At 39.3% G+C, this 20,451-nt stretch overlaps 1 protein-coding gene across 1 annotated transcript; it reads left to right on the forward strand.

Moving 5' to 3' along the window:
* The first annotated feature begins 1,799 nt into the window (after window positions 1–1,799).
* Window positions 1,800–6,167, forward strand: LOC101300014 (splicing factor 3B subunit 1-like). Its single transcript, XM_004290484.1, has 2 exons — window positions 1,800–1,886; window positions 1,985–6,167. The coding sequence occupies exon 2, from the start codon at window positions 2,023–2,025 to the stop codon at window positions 5,818–5,820; it is 3,798 nt and encodes a 1,265-aa protein (XP_004290532.1). The 5' UTR covers window positions 1,800–1,886; window positions 1,985–2,022; the 3' UTR covers window positions 5,821–6,167.
* The last annotated feature ends 14,284 nt before the right edge of the window (window positions 6,168–20,451 follow it).

A 20,451-nucleotide genomic window follows, 5' to 3' on the forward strand; every position in this document is an offset into this window, starting at 1 on the left:
TTTTCTTCAATCTGAATTTATAAATGAATGTGTTGATTGTTAGACATTCCGATGGTGAAACTAGATATTTGAACAAAATACAAGATCTTGAATCAGCCATAATTTAATGGAAACTGATAATGTTTGCCAAATTCAAATAGAAGGGTTGCAAAGTTGCAATACGAGTAAGTAGATCAGGCAGTCAAACATACTAACCCCTAGTCGTAATAACTGGTGCAACAAAATAAAGCTGCCTAAATAACATATAGCACAGCAATGGATGTTGGCCAAAATGTCTATCCCCTTGAACAGCCTTCACGTTTATTCTTTCACTTACATACCCCGCTACTCTTCCCAAATCAATGAACCATTCCATTCCTACTATACTGATATCGTCTCAAAGAACAAACACCCTTTGATCGCTATGTATTTTATGACAATTGATTTGGGTTCTAGAGGTCTCCTATGATCATCTCTTCCTCATTTTTCACCCTAATATTAATTTCAGTCATCAATGAGAACACAAAACGGCTCTAAATCACGATGTGTTTTACGCGAATATCAAATTTTAATCCTTTCCTTGTGTGTTTTCTAATAAACATCAATACATAATATATCAAATTTAGTCTCCGTTTCCTTTTCAATATTTGTCATTTTACTGTTATTTTTCGATGCCTTAATGAGTATGGTAAATTTCAGTCATCAATGCGCAAAGTAGATGCGTTGTTATTTTCCTTTTAATAAGCACTAGCCTTCCTGCACGTGCTATGCACATGCGAAATGGTTGCGCTTGCGGGTGCGGATATACACACACATATATACATGCCTTTTCGTATACAAACATCCTTATTTATTCAAAGAGTATGTATTTTCTTAGTTTGACCAACTTTTCGATCATATTTTCTCATCTTAACCGTTCACATTGTAGGTATATATGAATATATCATCTCTACAAATTTTCAGCTGATTTGGAGATTGTTAAGGTATCGAAAATGAATTAAATTAATGAACGAATTGAAGTTGTTTAACCTAAACCGTTTGCCTTTTTAGTTCTAAATCATATCTTTGAATGCTTTAACGATTATCAATTTGACTGAAAATTTGTAGAGATGATCTACTCATATATACCTACAATGTGAACGTTAAGATGAGAAAATATGATATAAAAGTGGGTCAATTAAGAAAATCTGTACCTTTTGAATAAATAAGGATATTTGGACCTGATAATAATTGTGTATATATAAATACACACACACACACAATTCCCTTTTAGAGCGGGACACTAGTTTGAAATTAAAGTGTGGTGCTCCTTATTTTGCTCATTTTTAGGTCACATTTTCACATCTCCACCGTTTAGTGTCTAGAACATAGTGTATAGATCATTCTTACAAAGTTTCATCCAATTTGAAGATCATTTGAGCTTCCGTAATTGTGATTTATACGAACGGTTCCGTTTTGATATATTTTTGTTTAGTTGATTCTTTTAATTTAATTTGGTACTCAAATGATTTACTCATACATATCTACAAATTAGATGGTCGAAATATAAATATGTGATAAAAAAAGAAAACGAAACGAAAAATTCCAGAACTAGTCATCAACCAAATGATGTCCTAGTTAGGACCCATCCCCTTCTATTTAAAGCATGTAAAAGTTTTTCTACCACAAATTACTTTCACCATTGAGATTTTAACCGCTGGTTTATCTTATCAAAATCGCATAGCTTTTTACCGACCTTTTTTTGTGGATCAGAAGTAAGCCGACCGTGAGGACCATAAAAGAGTCGCAATATAAATCAAATAGAACATTTGCCCTAATTTATCCACAGATCGCTCCCATATCGCAAACACTACCACACTGAACAAAACGTTGTTCGATTTCATCCCCAATCTCTCTCTCTTATCAAGGTTAGTATCTCTCTCTCTCTCTCTATATCAGTTTCCAAGCTTCAATTTTCGTACTCGATTCAAAACCCTAATCCCAAATTATCCGTATATATATGTAGGGTTTTTCTGGAGAGACCCAAATCAAAACCCTAAAACGATGTCAGACCCGGAGATAGCCAAGACCCAGGAGGAGCGGAAGAGGATGGAGCAGCAATTGGCCTCCCTTAACTCCGTCACCTACGACGCCGAATTCTACGGCGGCACTGACAAGGCCGACTACGTCTCCTCCATCCCCGTCAACGACGAGGACGACAACCTCGACCCCGTGGAGAACGACGTCGTTCGGAGATTGGCGTCGTACACTGCCCCCAAGTCGCTGATGAACGACATGCCCAGAGGCGGCGATGATGACGAGGCGTCGGGGATGCCCAGGTCGAAGAAGATTATTGATCGTGAGGATGATTACCGCCGCCGGAGGCTGAATCGGATCATATCGCCGGAGCGGCACGACGCGTTTGCGGCGGGGGAGAAGACGCCGGATCCTTCTGTGAGGACTTATGCGGAGATTATGAGGGAGGAGGCGCTGAAGAGGGAGAAGGAGGAGACGCTGAGGCTGATTGCGAAGAAGAAGGAGGAAGAGGAGTCGGGGAAGGCTGCGCCACCGCCGGCGGACAAGGCGGCAGGGGCTCAGAAGAGGAGGAATAGGTGGGACCAGTCGCAGGACGGGGATGGTGGAGCGGAGGCCAAGAAGGCGAAAACCACCTCCGAGTGGGACTTGCCTGATGCAACTCCCGGAAGGTGGGATGCTCCAACGCCTGGGAGAGTGGCGGATGCAACTCCCGGGATGGGGAGGAGGAATCGTTGGGATGAGACACCGACTCCGGGTAGGGTTATGGATTCGGATGCCACTCCGGGTGGAGGCGCAACTCCTGGTGCTACTCCTGCTGGGATGACTTGGGATGCCACCCCAAAGCTTCCTGGGATGGCCACACCTACACCGAAGAGACAGAGGTCTAGGTGGGATGAGACTCCTGCTACAATGGGCAGCGCGACCCCGGGGTCTGTGGCGACTCCTGGTCCGGGTGGGTACACACCTGGTGTCACTCCTGCTGGTGGAATTGGGCTTGAGACCCCGACACCAGGGGCCCTTAATCTGCGCGGTCCCATTACGCCAGAGCAGTACAATTTGTTGAGGTGGGAGAAGGATATTGAGGAGAGGAATAGGCCTTTGACTGATGAAGAGCTGGATTCGATGTTTCCACAGGAGGGTTACAAGATTTTGGATCCACCGAGTAATTATGTGCCAATTAGGACCCCAGCAAGAAAGTTGCTTGCAACACCAACTCCGCTGATGACTCCTCAGTATGCTATTCCAGAAGAGAATCGTGGGCAGCAGTTTGATGTGCCCAAGGAGCTGCCGGGTGGCTTGCCGTTTATGAAGCCAGAGGACTACCAGTACTTTGGTGCATTATTGAATGAAGACGAGGAGGAGCAGTTATCCCCTGATGAGCAGAAAGAGAGGAAGATTATGAAGCTTTTGCTGAAGGTTAAGAATGGTACTCCACCACAGAGGAAGACAGCATTGAGGCAGCTTACTGATAAAGCTCGTGAGTTTGGTGCTGGCCCGTTGTTCAACCGCATCCTGCCTTTGCTAATGCAACCCACTTTGGAAGATCAGGAGAGACATCTTTTGGTCAAGGTAATTGATAGAGTTCTCTATAAATTGGATGAATTGGTACGCCCGTATGTGCATAAGATTCTTGTTGTGATTGAACCTCTATTGATTGATGAAGACTATTATGCACGTGTTGAGGGGAGAGAAATTATCTCCAATCTTAGTAAAGCAGCTGGTTTGGCTACTATGATTGCAGCCATGCGCCCAGATATTGATAACATTGATGAGTATGTTAGAAATACTACTGCTAGAGCATTCAGTGTTGTTGCCTCTGCTCTTGGTATTCCTGCCCTGTTGCCATTCTTGAAAGCTGTTTGTCAGAGCAAGAAATCATGGCAAGCACGGCACACTGGAATCAAGATCGTTCAGCAGATTGCAATTTTGATTGGTTGTGCTGTTCTCCCGCACTTGAGGTCTCTTGTTGAAATTATTGAGAATGGTCTGAGTGATGAAAATCAGAAGGTCAGGACTATTACTGCTCTATCTCTTGCTGCTCTTGCTGAGGCTGCTGCCCCTTACGGTATTGAAAGCTTTGACTCTGTCTTGAAGCCATTGTGGAAGGGTATTAGGTCTCACCGTGGTAAGGTTTTGGCTGCCTTCTTGAAGGCCATTGGTTTCATTATTCCTCTTATGGATGCTTTATATGCTAGTTACTATACAAAAGAAGTGATGGTCATATTGATTAGAGAGTTCCAGTCTCCTGATGAGGAAATGAAGAAAATTGTGCTCAAGGTGGTGAAACAATGTGTGAGTACAGAAGGTGTAGAGGCGGACTATATAAGGAATGACATTCTCCCTGAGTTCTTCAGAAACTTTTGGGTTAGAAGGATGGCTTTGGACAGGAGAAACTATAGGCAACTGGTGGAAACAACTGTGGAAATAGCAAACAAAGTGGGTGTTGCTGATATAGTAGGGAGAATTGTTGAGGATCTCAAAGATGAGAGTGAGCCATATAGGCGAATGGTTATGGAGACAATTGAGAAGGTGGTTGTGAACTTGGGTGCTTCTGATATTGATGCTCGGTTGGAGGAGCTTCTCATTGATGGTATCCTTTATGCATTCCAAGAGCAGACCAGTGATGATGCAAATGTCATGCTTAATGGGTTTGGTGCAGTGGTGAATTCTCTTGGGCAGAGGGTGAAACCTTACCTTCCTCAGATTTGTGGTACCATCAAGTGGCGTTTGAATAACAAGAGTGCAAAGGTGAGACAGCAAGCTGCAGACCTTATTTCAAGGATTGCTGTTGTCATGAAACAGTGCCAAGAGGAACAACTGATGGGTCATCTGGGTGTTGTCTTGTACGAGTATTTGGGAGAAGAGTACCCAGAAGTTCTTGGATCAATTCTGGGAGCACTAAAGGCAATTGTCAATGTTATTGGTATGACAAAGATGACTCCTCCGATTAAAGATCTGCTTCCCAGATTAACTCCAATTTTGAAGAATAGGCATGAGAAAGTCCAGGAGAACTGTATAGACCTGGTTGGTCGTATTGCTGACCGTGGTGCTGAGTTTGTTCCAGCGAGGGAGTGGATGAGGATCTGTTTTGAGCTTCTTGAGATGCTCAAGGCTCATAAGAAGGGTATCCGGCGAGCTACAGTGAACACATTTGGGTACATTGCAAAAGCCATTGGCCCACAAGATGTCCTTGCTACTCTGCTGAACAATCTGAAGGTGCAGGAGCGTCAGAACCGTGTTTGCACCACTGTAGCTATTGCAATAGTAGCGGAAACATGTTCTCCTTTTACTGTCCTGCCAGCGCTGATGAACGAGTACCGTGTTCCAGAGCTTAATGTTCAGAATGGTGTTTTGAAATCCCTCTCTTTCCTGTTTGAGTACATTGGTGAAATGGGGAAAGACTATATCTATGCAGTGACCCCATTGCTTGAGGATGCCTTGATGGACAGGGATCTGGTTCACAGGCAAACTGCAGCTTCTGCTGTCAAGCACATGGCTTTGGGAGTAGCTGGGTTGGGTTGCGAGGACGCGTTAGTCCACTTGCTCAACTATGTGTGGCCAAACATCTTTGAGACATCCCCACATGTAATCAACGCTGTGATGGAAGCCATTGAAGGAATGAGAGTGGCTTTGGGTGCTGCTGTTGTTCTTAACTACTGTCTCCAGGGACTGTTCCATCCTGCTAGAAAGGTTAGGGAGGTGTACTGGAAGATCTACAACTCACTATATATTGGAGCTCAAGATGCTCTTGTGGCAGCCTATCCTATGCTGGAAGATGAGGAGCATAACGTGTATAGGAGGCCCGAGTTAATGATGTTTGTTTGAGCCTGGGGTGTAATAGAAATTTTCATTTAGCTGAACATTATTAGTAATTTATGGCATATGCTATCATTTGGTTACTCTAGTTTTATATCAGTATTATTTCCGTACTATTTTGACCTTGCTCTTGTATTTCTGGCCTGTCTTATGAAAATGAATTGGGTAAATGGTTGATGTCTCACTCGAGTTATAGGCTGATAGCTTCAGTTTCTTTGTACTAGGGGACACATCGTTACTTTTCTATAGCAGATTGGTACACAGAAATATATTCTTATTGCTGGGTTATTTCAGTCTTCAGCTTTGGTTTTAAAGTCTACTATGAAGCCATGAACAGATGCTACATTACATTTCTTAATCTTTATTTGCTAAGGGTTCAATCGATTCATTGATGCAACATGTGGAATCTTACTCATACTTATTTGTGTTCTCTCCAACTCATGGTGTCTCAACTGAATTTGTGAAATTTGGTAAATGTATGATTTATAATGTTTTGACATTTTTGTATCAGTTGCCAAAAGAAATTTCAGATGGCTGGAGCTTTCGATTCTTTCTTTTCTTCATTTTATTCCATATGTTGTAATGGAGTAAAACATGACTATTCAAAATTGGTACAATTGTCAATATAACCTTTTATTCCCTTTTTTTGGTCGTTTTCTTACTCTGGACATCTGAGAATTTCCTAATATCAGCAATACAATACATGACCAGCAGTTGCTCATTCTAGCAACCCCCTTGCCATGCATGTACCCTAAACCATCTGTATTTTTCTTAGGATTTTTTCTTATCACTTTCTTGAATTGTATTTCCTTTTCTGCCTCTGTACATTTTCTTGCCTTTCTTACTAACTTTTTAATTTAGTTTTTCAGTTTGGTGTTTAATTTAGCTCTAATTATGTTCTGAATCATCTTTTGCATGGTATGATGGAAAAACTCACGCATATATATTTGTATTATTGCTCTGGACGTATGGAAATGGTATATAAAAGCGCAACTCTATATCTTCTTTTGATTGTGACCAGTACTGTATATGTTCGAGCTATACTGTATGTATGAGCTTGAACCTTCATCATCTCTTATTACAGGTATAAAAAGGTAAATTATGGAGAGGGGAATGTGTTTAATTAGGGTTGCATATCTCTGACTATAGGTACTAGTTACCTTGCCCATTTTTTGAAGGGACTATATTTGGGTTGTATATATCTCATGTGCTTGTTAAAATAGGCTGCATTGTATTGCAGTTTCTTTTGTTAAATCCATCTGGCTTATATTAGTTTGATATTTTTCTTTCCTAGCTTGACCATTTGTGTGCTTATCAACAACAGTGGAAGTCTTCAAAATCTTTGGAGGTATAGAATACGATATCCTTTCATATAACTGTTGATTATGTATTTGGCAATTAATTCAGTGATTAAGAACAGCAAAAGGGAATTTTGAGTAGTCTATCTATATGGCTTTTTGCCATTTTCAGGCATACTTTGGTAGTGATTATTGTCATCTCCAACGGTAGTTATTATGGCCTTTTTGTTCTAAGTTGTTTGTGTGCTACTAACTACTAATAGATGTGCTTGTATCATATCATTCATATGCCTACGCCACTGGTCATATGCCTCTTATTTACTTAAAGCTGCATCTCTAATCTACTCTTTTTCTTCCCTGGTGCAGGACTGTTGATATCTTAACCTAATCTTTGGTGAACTTGCTTTGAGGTAAGTTTTGGTTCAGTTTCAGAAACAATGAAGGATATACATGCCTATGCTTTGAAGTGACAATGAACTTGCTTTGAGATATGTTTTGGTTCAATCCCTTTTCTTGCCTGCACTTGATTGGTTTAATTTGTGATGTAAGTCTGCGGGTTGCAATTACTGATCCATGAATTTAAGAACAATGGGTCTATTAGTCTATAGTCTTTTTCCTCCTCAATCTTTTTATTTTTATTTTTTTAATATCTTTTTCATTTTTTTTTATGAAGATATTCTCTGCACTTTCAGACCTATCTCTCTTTTACTTTTTGTTTTGGTACCTATAATATACTCCTATGGATTAATTTACTTTTGGTTTTGTAGAAAGAGAACTCGTAAGGGTAGAACTGAAAGCATATAGATGAGGACTTGTAGATTCATATTCAAGGTATGCTTTTGATCTTTCTTTTGGGGTTTTTGAATCCATATAAATAATTCTGTTTAGCTGCATTGTATTAAAACAGAAGCATGCTAAATAATTAAAAGGGGAGAGTAAACTAAAGAAGCAAGCAAGTTCTCAATATCTCTTCTAACAAATTCGTCTGTCGTGAATATCCTTTCGCGCAAGACTCGGTACAATTTTTTTTTTTCCTGTTTTACGTTTTGCATTTCATTATTACATTGGATTAATTTGACATCGCTGCTCTTTCAGGGATTCGTTCAGTTGCAATTGCTATGACTGCATGGTGGGTGTACTCATCTATCTCTCTTACGCGTCCTGCAATTACAAGTTTCAGAAATCTATGCAAGTTTTCATTTTTTTCACAGGCACATTTACTTTTTTTTATCTAACTATGCGGCTGATAGGTGCTGGGTTAGTTGTTCTGATTTTTTCTCCATCATATAGCAGGCTACCAAGTACCAATATACAGGTCGAAAAAGAAAAGCTTCCACACAATTAGCTTAAAGAACAGGGTGAATTTATTTTGAATCATTAATGTTATTTACAGAACTAGAAACACACAAGCACATAGTTTCTTAGAAGTATGGATTTCTTTCCTTTGTGTATTTGTAGTCAGGAGTTTGTTGAAACATAATAGTTGAAACAAAAAAACCTGAGAGGTACCGTGATTTGTCATTTGGAGCTGATCAGCTAGGTAGTTCAACCTTTGAGCTATTCGCTTCTATCATTCTTAGTTAAATCGTCTATTGGGGTTGTGAAGAGTTAAAATGGAATAGGAGACTTTAGGAGTAGAGTCTGTAGGAAATGGTGCTAGATTTATTCTGGGAAAGAGTAACAGGGGGGTTACTAAGGTAGCTTGGTTAAAACATTTAAACTTGATACTCCAAGAGGAAAGATTGATGTTTAGCTTTCACCATATGTTTCCTTTTCGTTGTTTCCTTTAAGTTGATTGATTCACTTAGTTATCTCTTTCACTTATTCGCCTTGTAACTATCTATGCAGTCAATCAGGTTTCGAAGGCCAACCAAGTGGGAATAATTTGGAGGGTCAAGGATATCCAACCAAGCTTTCCTTAGAGAAACCAGTAGTAATTTTTATCTGTTGTTGAGTGTGTTAAGCATGAAGCCTTTCAAAAGCTCTTACTTGCAAGTGTATTCCTCCTAATTCAGGTTATATATGTGGACGTGTTCTTTATTTTTCACCATCTTCTTTGTATCTGTTATAGTTACCATGTAAGATGTTTGAATACTATTGTTGAGAGGTTGGTTTTTTGTTTTTCTTGGAGAAGAAACGATAACACTTCAGAATAGTTCACAAGCAAATGTTTTGAGAATTCGGATTATCTAGAAGACAGAGTAGAAAGAAAAACTAGAAAACGAACATTTACAGGAAAATAAAAACGAGAATTGAATGACCAGTGAGACATTAGAATTTGATTGTGAAAATAAAATCTACAGGATATATAAACGTTTTGGCATATGTTTTTGCAGTAAAATCATTTTCTTTTGGACAGTATTAGAGCTGCTGTTGCAATAAGCTTGACACGAGTAAGGAGTTAACAGAGTTTTAAAACTGTTAAGTCGAGAGACAGGTGTCGCCGCTTGACTGGCAGAAAGAGGCTTGATTCCAAAGGAACCCTCACGGTGTAAGTAGCCGACACATTTAGGCTTTAAATATATAAACGACGTCTAATAACGGCTCTCTCTATCTCTCTCCCAATTCAATTTTGAATCACAAGCTTTGGCTCTCTCTCTCTTTGTGATTTTTGAAATTCAAAATTGTTTGGGTTTCTTACAGCCGCTCCGGTGCGGCCAACCACCGTTGTGGTTAGCTTCACCACAACAAGGTAAAATCGTTAGGCTTCTCTTTTGTTTGATACTTCCTTTCAGTTTCGGTAATCGTCTCTACAATTCAATTGAATCTCATAGTAATCTTTTTCTATTTCACATTTAGGGTGTTGATTCCATTTTTTTCTTTTCCATAATTCAATTTCAGGTATACTCGTGATGGTGGGTTTCAGACGTTCATTGGTTTGCGATTTGATCATGATTATGTGGTATAATCTCGATTAGGCCCTTCGATTTTTCAAGGTATGATGAAAAGCCTAGTAATATGCATGAAATTTTAATTCAGATCTCTTGGGGTGTTGAGGAATCATGTTTGATTGGGCCCGAATTATAAAGGATTTTTTTAATACCGTTATTATTGTGTAAGGTTGCCTGCTAATTGATTCCATCAAAATAAGGGTATATGAAAGTTTTGAAAAGACTATGCCGAATTAGTGACTAAAAGGTTGCCTCTTGAGATTTAAAGCATTATGCAAACATGTTGCCATCATTGGAAGTTGGAATGTAACAACTCAAGTGATTGTGTGCCCAACTTGAGGTTCCAACAACTGCTTATTGATGCAGTAGTGTTGGAGAAGACCACTGATTGTTGCCTTTGATGAATTGTTTCCTTGTTGGTTTTTGTTCATAAGATTGTTGCTTTTACTGAATTGTTGCATTCTGTGATTAAAATTGTTGCCTTGTTGGATTCTGTTGCCTTTACTGAATTGTTGCCTTCTGTTAATAAAATTGATGCTTTGCCGGTTTCTGTTCATAAGATTGCTGCCTTTGGGTGTATGTTGATAAGATCGTTGCCTTTACTGAAGTATTATCTTGTCGGTTTTTGTTCATAAGTTTGTTGCCTTTACTAAATTGTTCCCTTGCCGGTTTCTATAATCAATTTGTTGTCTTCTGTTAATAAAATCACTACCTTGCCGGTTTCTATTCATAGGATTGCTGCCATGTCGGTTTCTGTTGATAGAATCGTTGCCTTTACAAAAGTGTTGCCTTGTTAGTTTTTGTTAATAAGTTTGTTGTCTTTACTAAATTGTTGCCTTGTCGGTTTCTATAATGAATTTGTTGCCTTTTGTCAATAAAATTGTTGCCTTGCCAGTTTCTGTTCATAAGGCTGCCTAGTCGATTTCTGTTGATAAAATCGTTGTCTTTACAGAAGTGTTGCCTTGTCGGTTTTTGTTCATAAGTTTGTTGCCTTTGCTGAATTGTTGCCTTGCCGGTTTCTATAATGAATTTTTTTGTCTTTTGTTAATAAAATTGTTGTATTGTCGGTTTCTGTTAATAAGATTTTTGCTTAGCTTTATTGGGTGTGATTTATCCTAGCTTGAGGTTTTAACAGAAACCTCATTGTTGCTTTTTAAGGAAATATTGGACATATGTTTTTGGTATAGTGATTAGAGGTTGAATTTCCGGAAGTGTAACAACCTAATCCCTACCATTGAGATATTGTCCGCTTTGGGCCCACCGGCCCTCACAGTTTTGTTCTTGAGGTTTCACCCAAAAACGCGTCTCAATGTAAAGTGCTAGCTCTGCACATATAAACACAACAACTTGTCTCCCCCGGGCGATGTGGGACGGGTGCACCTACTAGGCTGCCTGCCTAGTTAAGTCACCACAAGAAGCACTATGATGTCCTATTTTTCTGATTAACCTCTTTAGGTACCTCACTTACGAACAAAATCCCCTTTTCGATTTTATGCTATGTGGATGCACCATGATACTTTGATTATGTTTTTGAGACCCGAGTAAAGAGATTGAATTTGTTGGTGCATATTGAATTTGTTGGTGCGTAATGCATTGGTCTCCACATTTAGAGAAAGTTTGGGCTAGTCGTTGTTGCTTGTCAGTTGTTTGACAAAATGTCCCATAGGAATATAAATTTCTTAGATGCAGTAATATCGGCTATGCCTCCAAGGGTATGCCAAATGAAGCATTTGAGCTGTTTGAGAAACTGTAGATGTGAGGGTATTGAAATAAGTATTTTAACTTGGAGTACCATAGCTGGAGGTTGATTAAGAATATAAATTATAAAGGGTGCTCTAGAGTTGCTTTCTCATATGAGAGTTGGTGGTATTTAACTGGGTTGATATATGACATTTACTGTTGAGCATAGTTCTTCTTCGCACATTGGAGCTATTATGGTAGGGAAGGATATAACACAGCTGACGGTCATATATGAGAATTAGATATAACATAATGAGATGCTATACTCTTATCTATGTATATGGTATGGCTTAAATGTTTGAACTGATGGAGTACTCGTTGACAGATATGATTGAAAGGGGTAGTTGCCTTCCTGATGTTTCACATCAGTTCTTCCATTGATGCGTATGGTATGTTTTCATATACCGTTAATTGATTTCCTCAAAATAAGGGTATATGAAAGTTTCAAAAGACTAGTCGGAATTGGTGACTAAAAGGTTGCCCCTTGAGATTTAAAGCATTATGCAAACATGTTGTCATCCTTGGAAGTTGGAATCTAAATGATTTTTTGCCCAAGTTGAGGTTCCAACAACCAACTTATTGATGCAGTAGTGTTGGGGGATACTACTTAAATTGTTCCCTTGTCAGTTAAGATTGTTGCCTTCACTGAAATTGTTGCCTTGTTGGTTGTTGCCTATATTGAAATTGTTGCTTTACTGAAATTCTTGCCATGTCAATTGCCTTTACTCAAATTGTTGCCTTTTCGGTTATTGCCTTTAATGAGATTGTTACCTTGTTTGTTGTGATTTTTCTTAGCTTGAGTTTTAATAAAAAAAACTCATTGTTCCCTTTTAAGGAAAGAGTGGACAGATGTTTTGTGATAGTGATCAAAGGTTGAATGGAAGCACTAAGATGTCCTCTTCTTCTAATCAATCTCTTTGGTACCTCACTTACGAACGAAATCCCTTTTCGATTTCATGTCATGTGGATGCACCATGTTACTTACTATGACTATGTTTTTCAAACCTGAGTAAATGTATTGAATTTGTTGGTGCATATTTCATTGGTGTCCGCATATAGAAAAAGTTCGGGCTCGTCGATGTTGCTTGCCAGTTGTTTGACAAAATGCCTCAAAGATATATAAAATTTCTTGGAATGTAGTAATATCAGTTATACCTCCAAGGGTATGTTGAATGAAGCATTTGAGTTGTTTGGGAAATTGTAGATGTGGGGGGTACTAAATAAGGGTACCTGCCAATTGTGCAAGGTTGCCAGCCAATTGATTCCATCAAAATAAGGGTATATGAAAGTGTTTGGATGACTAGTCGGAATTGGTTTTGCATCTTGAGATTTAAAGCATTTTGCAAACATGTTGCCGTCATTAGAAGTTGGAATGTCACCACTCCAGTGATTTTTTGCCCAACTTGAGGTTCCAATAACAATCTCATTGATGTAATAGTGTTTAGGAGAGACTACTGAAATTGTTGCCTTGTCGATTTCTGTCAATAAGATTGTTGCCTTATTGGTTGTGATTCTTCCTAGCTTGAGGTTTCAATAGACAACTCATTGTTGCCTGGTCGGTTTCTGTTAATAAGAATGTTGACTTGTCGAGTTCTGTTCATAAGATTGTTGCCTTGTCGGTTTATGTTCATATGATTGTTGCCTTTACTGAATTGTTGCCTTGTCGGTTTCTGTCAATAAAATTGTTTTCTTATGTTAATAAAATTGTTGTCGTCCGTTTCTGTTCATGTGATTGTTGCCTAGCCTTACCGGTTATGATTTTTCCTAACTAGAGGTTTTAACAGAAACCTCATTGTTGTCTTTTATGGAAAGATTTGATATGTTTTTGTGATAGTGAGTGGAGGTTGCATATCCCGGAAGCACAAGGATGTCATTTTCTTCTGATCAATCTCTTTAGGTACCTAACTTACGAACTAAGCCCGTGATACTTACAATGTGAATATGTTTTTGAGACCTGATTAATGAGATTGAATTTGTTGGTGCATAATTCATTGGTCTCGCATTTAGAGAAACTTTGGGCTCGTCAATGTTGCTCGTCAGTTGTTTGACAAAATGCCCCAAAGGAATATAAAATTTCTTGAAATATAGTAATATCCATTATGCCTCCAACGGTATGTCAAATTAAGTATTTGAGCTGTTTGGGAAATTGCAGATGTTAGGTACTAAAATAAGGATTTTAACTTAGAGTACCATAGCTAGATAGAAGTTGCTTGAGAGCACAAAATATAAAGGGTGCTCTAGAGTTTCTTTCTCATATGAGAGTTGGTTATATTCAACTAGGCTTGGTGGCATTTATTGTTGGGCATAGTGCTTGTTCCCACATTGGGGCCATTAAGGTAGGGAAAGAGTTTTATGGTTCTATAGTAAATGCCCTAGAGGAATATAAAATTTATTGGAATACAGTAATAATCGTTATGCCTCTAAGGGTATGTCGATTTAATCATTTGAGCTGCTTGGGAAATTGCAGATTTTGGGTACTGAAATAAAGATTTTAACTTAAAGAACCATAGATAGAGGTTGCTTGAGAGCATAAACTTGAGAGCATAAAGGGTGCTCTAGAGTTGTTTTCGCATATGAGAGTCAGTTATATTCAACTTGGCTTGGTGTCATTTACTGTTCGACATAATGCTTGTTCCCACATTGGGGCCATTAAGGTAGGGAAGAAGTTGCATGGTTCTACAGTTCTACAGTAAAGTAATAGACTTATAGCTGAGATGTCATATATGATATATGAGAATTTATATAGCATAGTGAGATGCAATACTCATATCGATAGATATGATGTGGCTTAAATGTCTAAACTGATGGAGGACTCATTGATAGATATGATTGAAAGGGTAGTTGTCTTCCTGATGTTTTCACATCAATTCTTCCATTGATGCGGATGAAGTGTGGGCAATAGATTAGATGGAGATGTGGTATGATGAATTTCAGCTAATGTGAATATAGCCAGACCTTAAGACAGTTAATATCCTTATTAGAGCATATGGGAAAAGAAGGATGTATGAAAGCATGGATCTGTTTTGAACTTTCAGATACCCTTGTTAAACAGATCTATGTTTGTTAAACTTTTCGGCTTTACTAATCTGAAATGTAACAATTCTGTAAAGATTGCTAATTGATCCCATCTGAATAAGGGTATCTGAAAGTTTCAAAAATACTAGTCGAAAATAGTCCCTAAAACGTTGCCTGTCAGATTTATTCTCAAAATGCTCTTGCTACAGAAGTTCTGTGGATTTCAAAATCAAAGTTCAAATTTTATCTTCGTTGTGCAAGTTATTCAAACGAGTTTAACAAAATGTCTTGTGCTGTTTGTTATGTTCCAGACCATAGGGCATCATTTCTGTTTCTCCAAACAGCTCTTGTAGTTTAAAGCTTTGCAAACATATCAGGTGGCATGGTGATCTTTCGAGTATCCATTCTTTAAAGTTTAGAGATGGTATAGTAGCACCCAAGGTGAAAGGTGGAACAGTGACAATAACAACTGGACACTTGCAGAACAAATACACAGCATCTAAACTTTTTGAGTACACAACGGACAATTAAAAGCTCCTTCATATCTTTTCGAATAAGACTTTCCCTTGTTGGTAGATGGTTGTTGCAAGTATGCCAAACACAAATGTCTACTTCCTTGTACATTTTAAAGCACACCTTTCCTAACAATCCAATAGGCAGACTTCGATGAGTAATGGCCTCTCTTTTCAGGGTTCTAAATTAATCTGTCCGGAGTAGTATTTCTGTCTAATGCACAAAATATATTGCAGAAAAGGAAAAAGGTCATAAACAGCTGTAGGTTTCCATTGGTTGCATTATGCATCTATTAAGTGATTCAAGTTTGCCACCACATTGATTCTTGTATTGTTTGGTCTTAGTGCAAGGAAAGACTATTGAGTAGGAATCCATTTATCTTGCCACACATTGACTTTGATAGTGTCACACCCCGAATTTTGGATAAATAAAAAAATTCCAAATTCAAGGCATAATAACTAAAAGAAAAACAAACTTTACAACACTTTAATTTTACAACTTGTGAAAGAATAATTTGAAACAGGTAAAACCTCCCTCAATACTCACAAATCTAGAAAGTAAACACAAGGAACAAGCCTAACTGCCACAGCCTCAACTCTGCTAATCCTGACCTGCAAAAACAACCTCTACACCATGGATTGGTGCACCGGGTTGTAAACAACAAACTCGGTAAGCTTTAAAAGCTCGTATGAGTAAATCTCTAAACAACATACTCAACCCAACAACACATAAGGTAAACACCAAGAGTTCATGCATTAAAAACAAATTCAGAAAAAAACACTTACAAACAAGAGAAATCGAAAGGAGAAATTAAGAAAACACAACAATTCACAATCACTCAAAATCATAAATGAAATCCTGCAAAAAGAATAGTTCAGGAATTCCATTAAAATCACACAATTAAACATTAAAAAATCTCTTACGGACAAGCATAGTTCAGGAGATACTCAAAGTAAGGAATTTAAATCACATCACATAAGAACATTACCAAATCATTTCTCTACTCTTACTTATGAGTTTGTCAACGCATAGTCATCCCCCATAAGTAACTAGACAAACACGTACTTATGGGTTCGTCAACACTTAGTCATCCCCCATGAAGTACCGACTGACAGACTAGAGCTCTATACTGACCGTAACCAATCACCCGGCTAAGGCTTGGTTCCCGGTCCACCACGAAGGCTCCTAATCTAATGCACACAATCACCACTAAGGCACAACCACAACGAATGCACAACAATCACCACGAAGGCACATATTCTTTTACTCTCCCATCATAACACTTATCAATCACAAAATAATAATATCATCATAACCGTAACCAATCACCCGATTAAAGGCTTGGAACCCGGTTTGACTATTCAAACATCAATTCAACATCACACTAACACATTATCATAACGTGTCTTTCACACATAAACACGTGGATATAAATATTTTAAAACAAGAATAATTCTACCAACTCTAATTATTACTCATGATCGGAAGTCCTTTTGAAAGATTATACTATTAACAGAAAACTTGTTTTCACTTACCATGAGCCGTTGACGATCAAGCTCATTTATATTTAAAAACAAAATCATTTTCTTTCAAGGACAACTTCACAATTAGCAATAATTATCATCATCATCAAAATCACCATCATAATCATCATCAAAATCAACATCACAATCATCATCAAATCATCATCAAATCAACATCACAATCATCATCAAATCATGATCAAAATCAACATCAAAATCATCATCAAATCATCATCAAAATCAACATCACAATCATCATCAAATCATCATCAAAATAAGTAGGCCACAAAGTGGACCTTGGTGAGATTTTACTCACCTTAACTCCCGCTGCGTCTTCATAAGCACAAACGCAAGCGTCTATCTCAAAGGCAACTCCACAAGTCACCCTAATTAACACAAATATTAACCTTAGTAACCAAACAAACTAAGAGTAACATTTGCCCAAAGGAGGGTAACTCTCCTTCAAGACCTCCCAAGGTCCTCGATCACCCAAAACTAAACCTCCTACAACTGCCAAAACGGCTCCTACTTTTGAAAATCACAAAATCATCACACCTCATCGAAAACAACTCCAACATTAAGCATTACAAGATCTCAACCTAGTCTTATAATATATCAACGTGCTCACAACAACAACTACCTAACCCTTGCAACTAAACCTACACATCCTGCCAGACGCGCCGCCACGCGCCACCACAGGCGACGGCGAGTGGGCCCCACGCGCCACCACGAAACTTCCGAATTAGGACAAACTCTCAACACGAAACTTGTAGATTGAAAAGAGGGGAGCACCTTTTATACTTGAGGTATCCGCCAATTCGGTCGGAGCACACCGGAAAACTCGCCGGAAGGTTGGAATCCACCACCGTAACTCTACACCGCGAGTTGAGCTTCAAGACCACCAATGATCGAATGAGGACGCCTAACACTTCCTATCCCGACCGGTTCCAAGCCGCGTCGCCGCCGCCGGAGGAAGGAATCTGATCGGGTTGCAAACCGGGTCGCCCGCCCTCACTGTGGCTCTCGGCTTGCACCGCTCAGCTCGGGTCATCCTCATCCACCAACACAGGGAAGATTGCGCCGCCAAGGAGAAGCGACTCCGACCAGTGCCGTCGCCTGGGTCAGCCGGAGTTGGCCGGAAAATCCGGGTCGGGTCAACCGGGTCCGGGTCGGGTCGATTGGGGAGCTTGGGTTCTCTCGGGGTCGGGGAGGGAGAAGAAAGGGGAAGAAAATGGGTTCTGAAAATTATGAGGACCCAAAACGAAATTTTCCTATTTAACCTACAAAATCTCGAAAAGCCATAACTTCTACTGACCATAACTTTCTCATACGAAGTCCGTTTTACGCGTGCCACGTGTCTACGAACTCGTATCGTCGTGCTCTACAACTTTCGTGAAGGAAGTTTCTCGAGAAACCCAACAGTTTTGAAAGTCAACTTTTGACCCTTCAGAACCATAAGACCGCTTCGGGTAAATATGCGTCCAAACGCTTCCGCTCTTCCTTCGCACCTCAAAACACACTAACTTCTAACTCGAAAATTCTCAATTAATATTAGAAACTAATATCAAATTTCCGGGGTATTACAGGTAGCATCACCAACTTTGCACTCCAGCTCGCAGTGTAGGTCAACTTTGTAAGATGTTGCGCCATGAAAAAGATGGTGTATCCCCCATGTCTGCTTCCCAAAATGGAATATGAATACCTTGCTTTGTACAATTGTGCAATGAGTGATTGAGGGTTGGATAGAAGTCTCCATCCTTGCTTGGCAAGCATTGCCAAATTGTAAGCATATATACTTTTAAAACCCATGCCTCCTTTATGCTTAGTTAAAAAAAGTCTTTCCCAACTTAGAATGATTGTCTTTGAGTACGAGAATTCATTACTCAGTAGGTTTTGAAACTTCCTACTTATGAATGGGGTTCCAATAAGGAAATGATATCCTTAGTGATGATGGTGAACCTGTGATCCTTGTCGATTACAAAGAAGGTAGAGGCATTGCTGCCTACCACTAATAAGAATATGATTCTTATTTGGTGAAGAAATCTGATATCGTTATGCCTATATAAGGAGGGGTTCTGCTCTTAGTTTTATCATGACAAAGACAGAGAGTGAGAGAGGACAGAGAGGAGAGAGATATGGAGAGAAGAGAGTCTTTTTTTTCTTTTTCTTTCTGGTGTACCCATTATTAGTATAGTGGAAGAGTGTTTTGTGTCCGATGGACGTAGTGGGCAAAACTTTTGCTGAACCGCCTTAAATTTGTGTTTTTATGCTTGTATCTCTGTGATTAGGGTTGGGCAAAAAACCCGAGGAGGAAAAAAACCGAACCGGACAGGATGGCCCGACCTAGCCGGGCCAGGCTTTTTAACTGGCCCTTGTTAGTTTTTGACTTGTTTGGGCCGGGCCTTGTTGTATGCTGGCCGGGCCCGGTCCCTTTAATTGAAAAAATAAGAAACGCCTGAAAGCCCGGTAGGTGTGATTGTTGTGTTTGAATAGGTTTAATTGCTACTAAACCTTTCTTTTTCGTTGTTTCTAGTCATCAAACTCTATGTGTTTGGCAGTGTTTGGTTCTCCGCCACTCACCTCTCATATCTGTGAGTTTTGTTCTTTTTCTTTCTTTTTGCTTGATCGATTCATCTTAACCTCTCTCAAATCTTCTTCTTCCTACTGGTGAAGAAGAACCTCAACAATAATATCCTGCCACTCTCTCAGTTTAGAGTATATCTTGGTCGCGCAATCGGAGTCTCTCGTCGCCTCCGCCACCCAGGAGCCACCGGAGACCCTCCTCTGCTTCAATCTCCTCTCTGGTCTCACATCTGCTTCGATCTCCTCTCCTGTCTCATCTCTGCTTCGATCTCTTCTCTGGTCTCACCTCTGCTTCGATCTCCTCTCCGATCTCATCTCTGCTTTGAATCCTTGTAGCCCAGTCATTGGTGAGTTTGAAAATTTTTTGGGTGGAAATTTATTGAGTGTTTGGATTTTGGAAATTTTCAGATATATTTGTAGATAACATCTATTGGGTTTTTGGAAATTTGCAGCAAGAATGGAAAGCCTAGAGAAACCGGCCAGATGTTGCCGGTCCGAGTTTAAGCCATCCCTGAGATCATAATGTGCAAGCCCGGCACGGAGCAAAACTGCCGGTCCCGGTCCTGGTCCCTACAAAAGTGGTGCCGGTCTGGGACCGTGCCCAGCCCTATCTGTGATTGTTTCTCTTGGTTTGCTATACTTGTTTGGGGTTCTTTGACACACATATTGACCAAATTCACAACATATTTTTTTCATCAGTATGTGACTTCGAAATTAAAACTGAGTTTACCATTCGATGATTTTACTATATATTTTACGGTCTTTATTGTAAGAATATTTTCATACATGCTACTGCAAAAACTCCTAAGGATAACATGATATTGTTGTGATGATGAAAGTAAAATTCATGCTTTAATGAATATTCGTAGATTTACTGTCATTTCAAGCATCAACCGGGTGGCAAATAGGAGTGGGTTCGGTTTTGTTCAGTTCAGTTTTCACCTAAAACCGGAAACCAAACCAAACAAAAAATTCGGTTCGGTTTGGTATTTTTTGAGACCTTGAACCAGAAACCAAACCAAACCGTGGTTCGGTTCGGTTTCAATTTTTTTCTGTTTTTCTTCTTCTTTTTTAAAA

This window comes from Fragaria vesca, linkage group LG2 (assembly GCF_000184155.1).
Source record: "Fragaria vesca subsp. vesca linkage group LG2, FraVesHawaii_1.0, whole genome shotgun sequence".
In the NCBI taxonomy this organism is placed as follows: Eukaryota; Viridiplantae; Streptophyta; class Magnoliopsida; order Rosales; family Rosaceae; genus Fragaria; species Fragaria vesca.

Bases quoted from the DNA above. Each gene is read 5' to 3' on its own strand.
- LOC101300014 (XM_004290484.1), top strand. From the start codon at position 2,023: ATGTCAGACCCGGAGATAGCCAAGACCCAGGAGGAGCGGAAGAGGATG.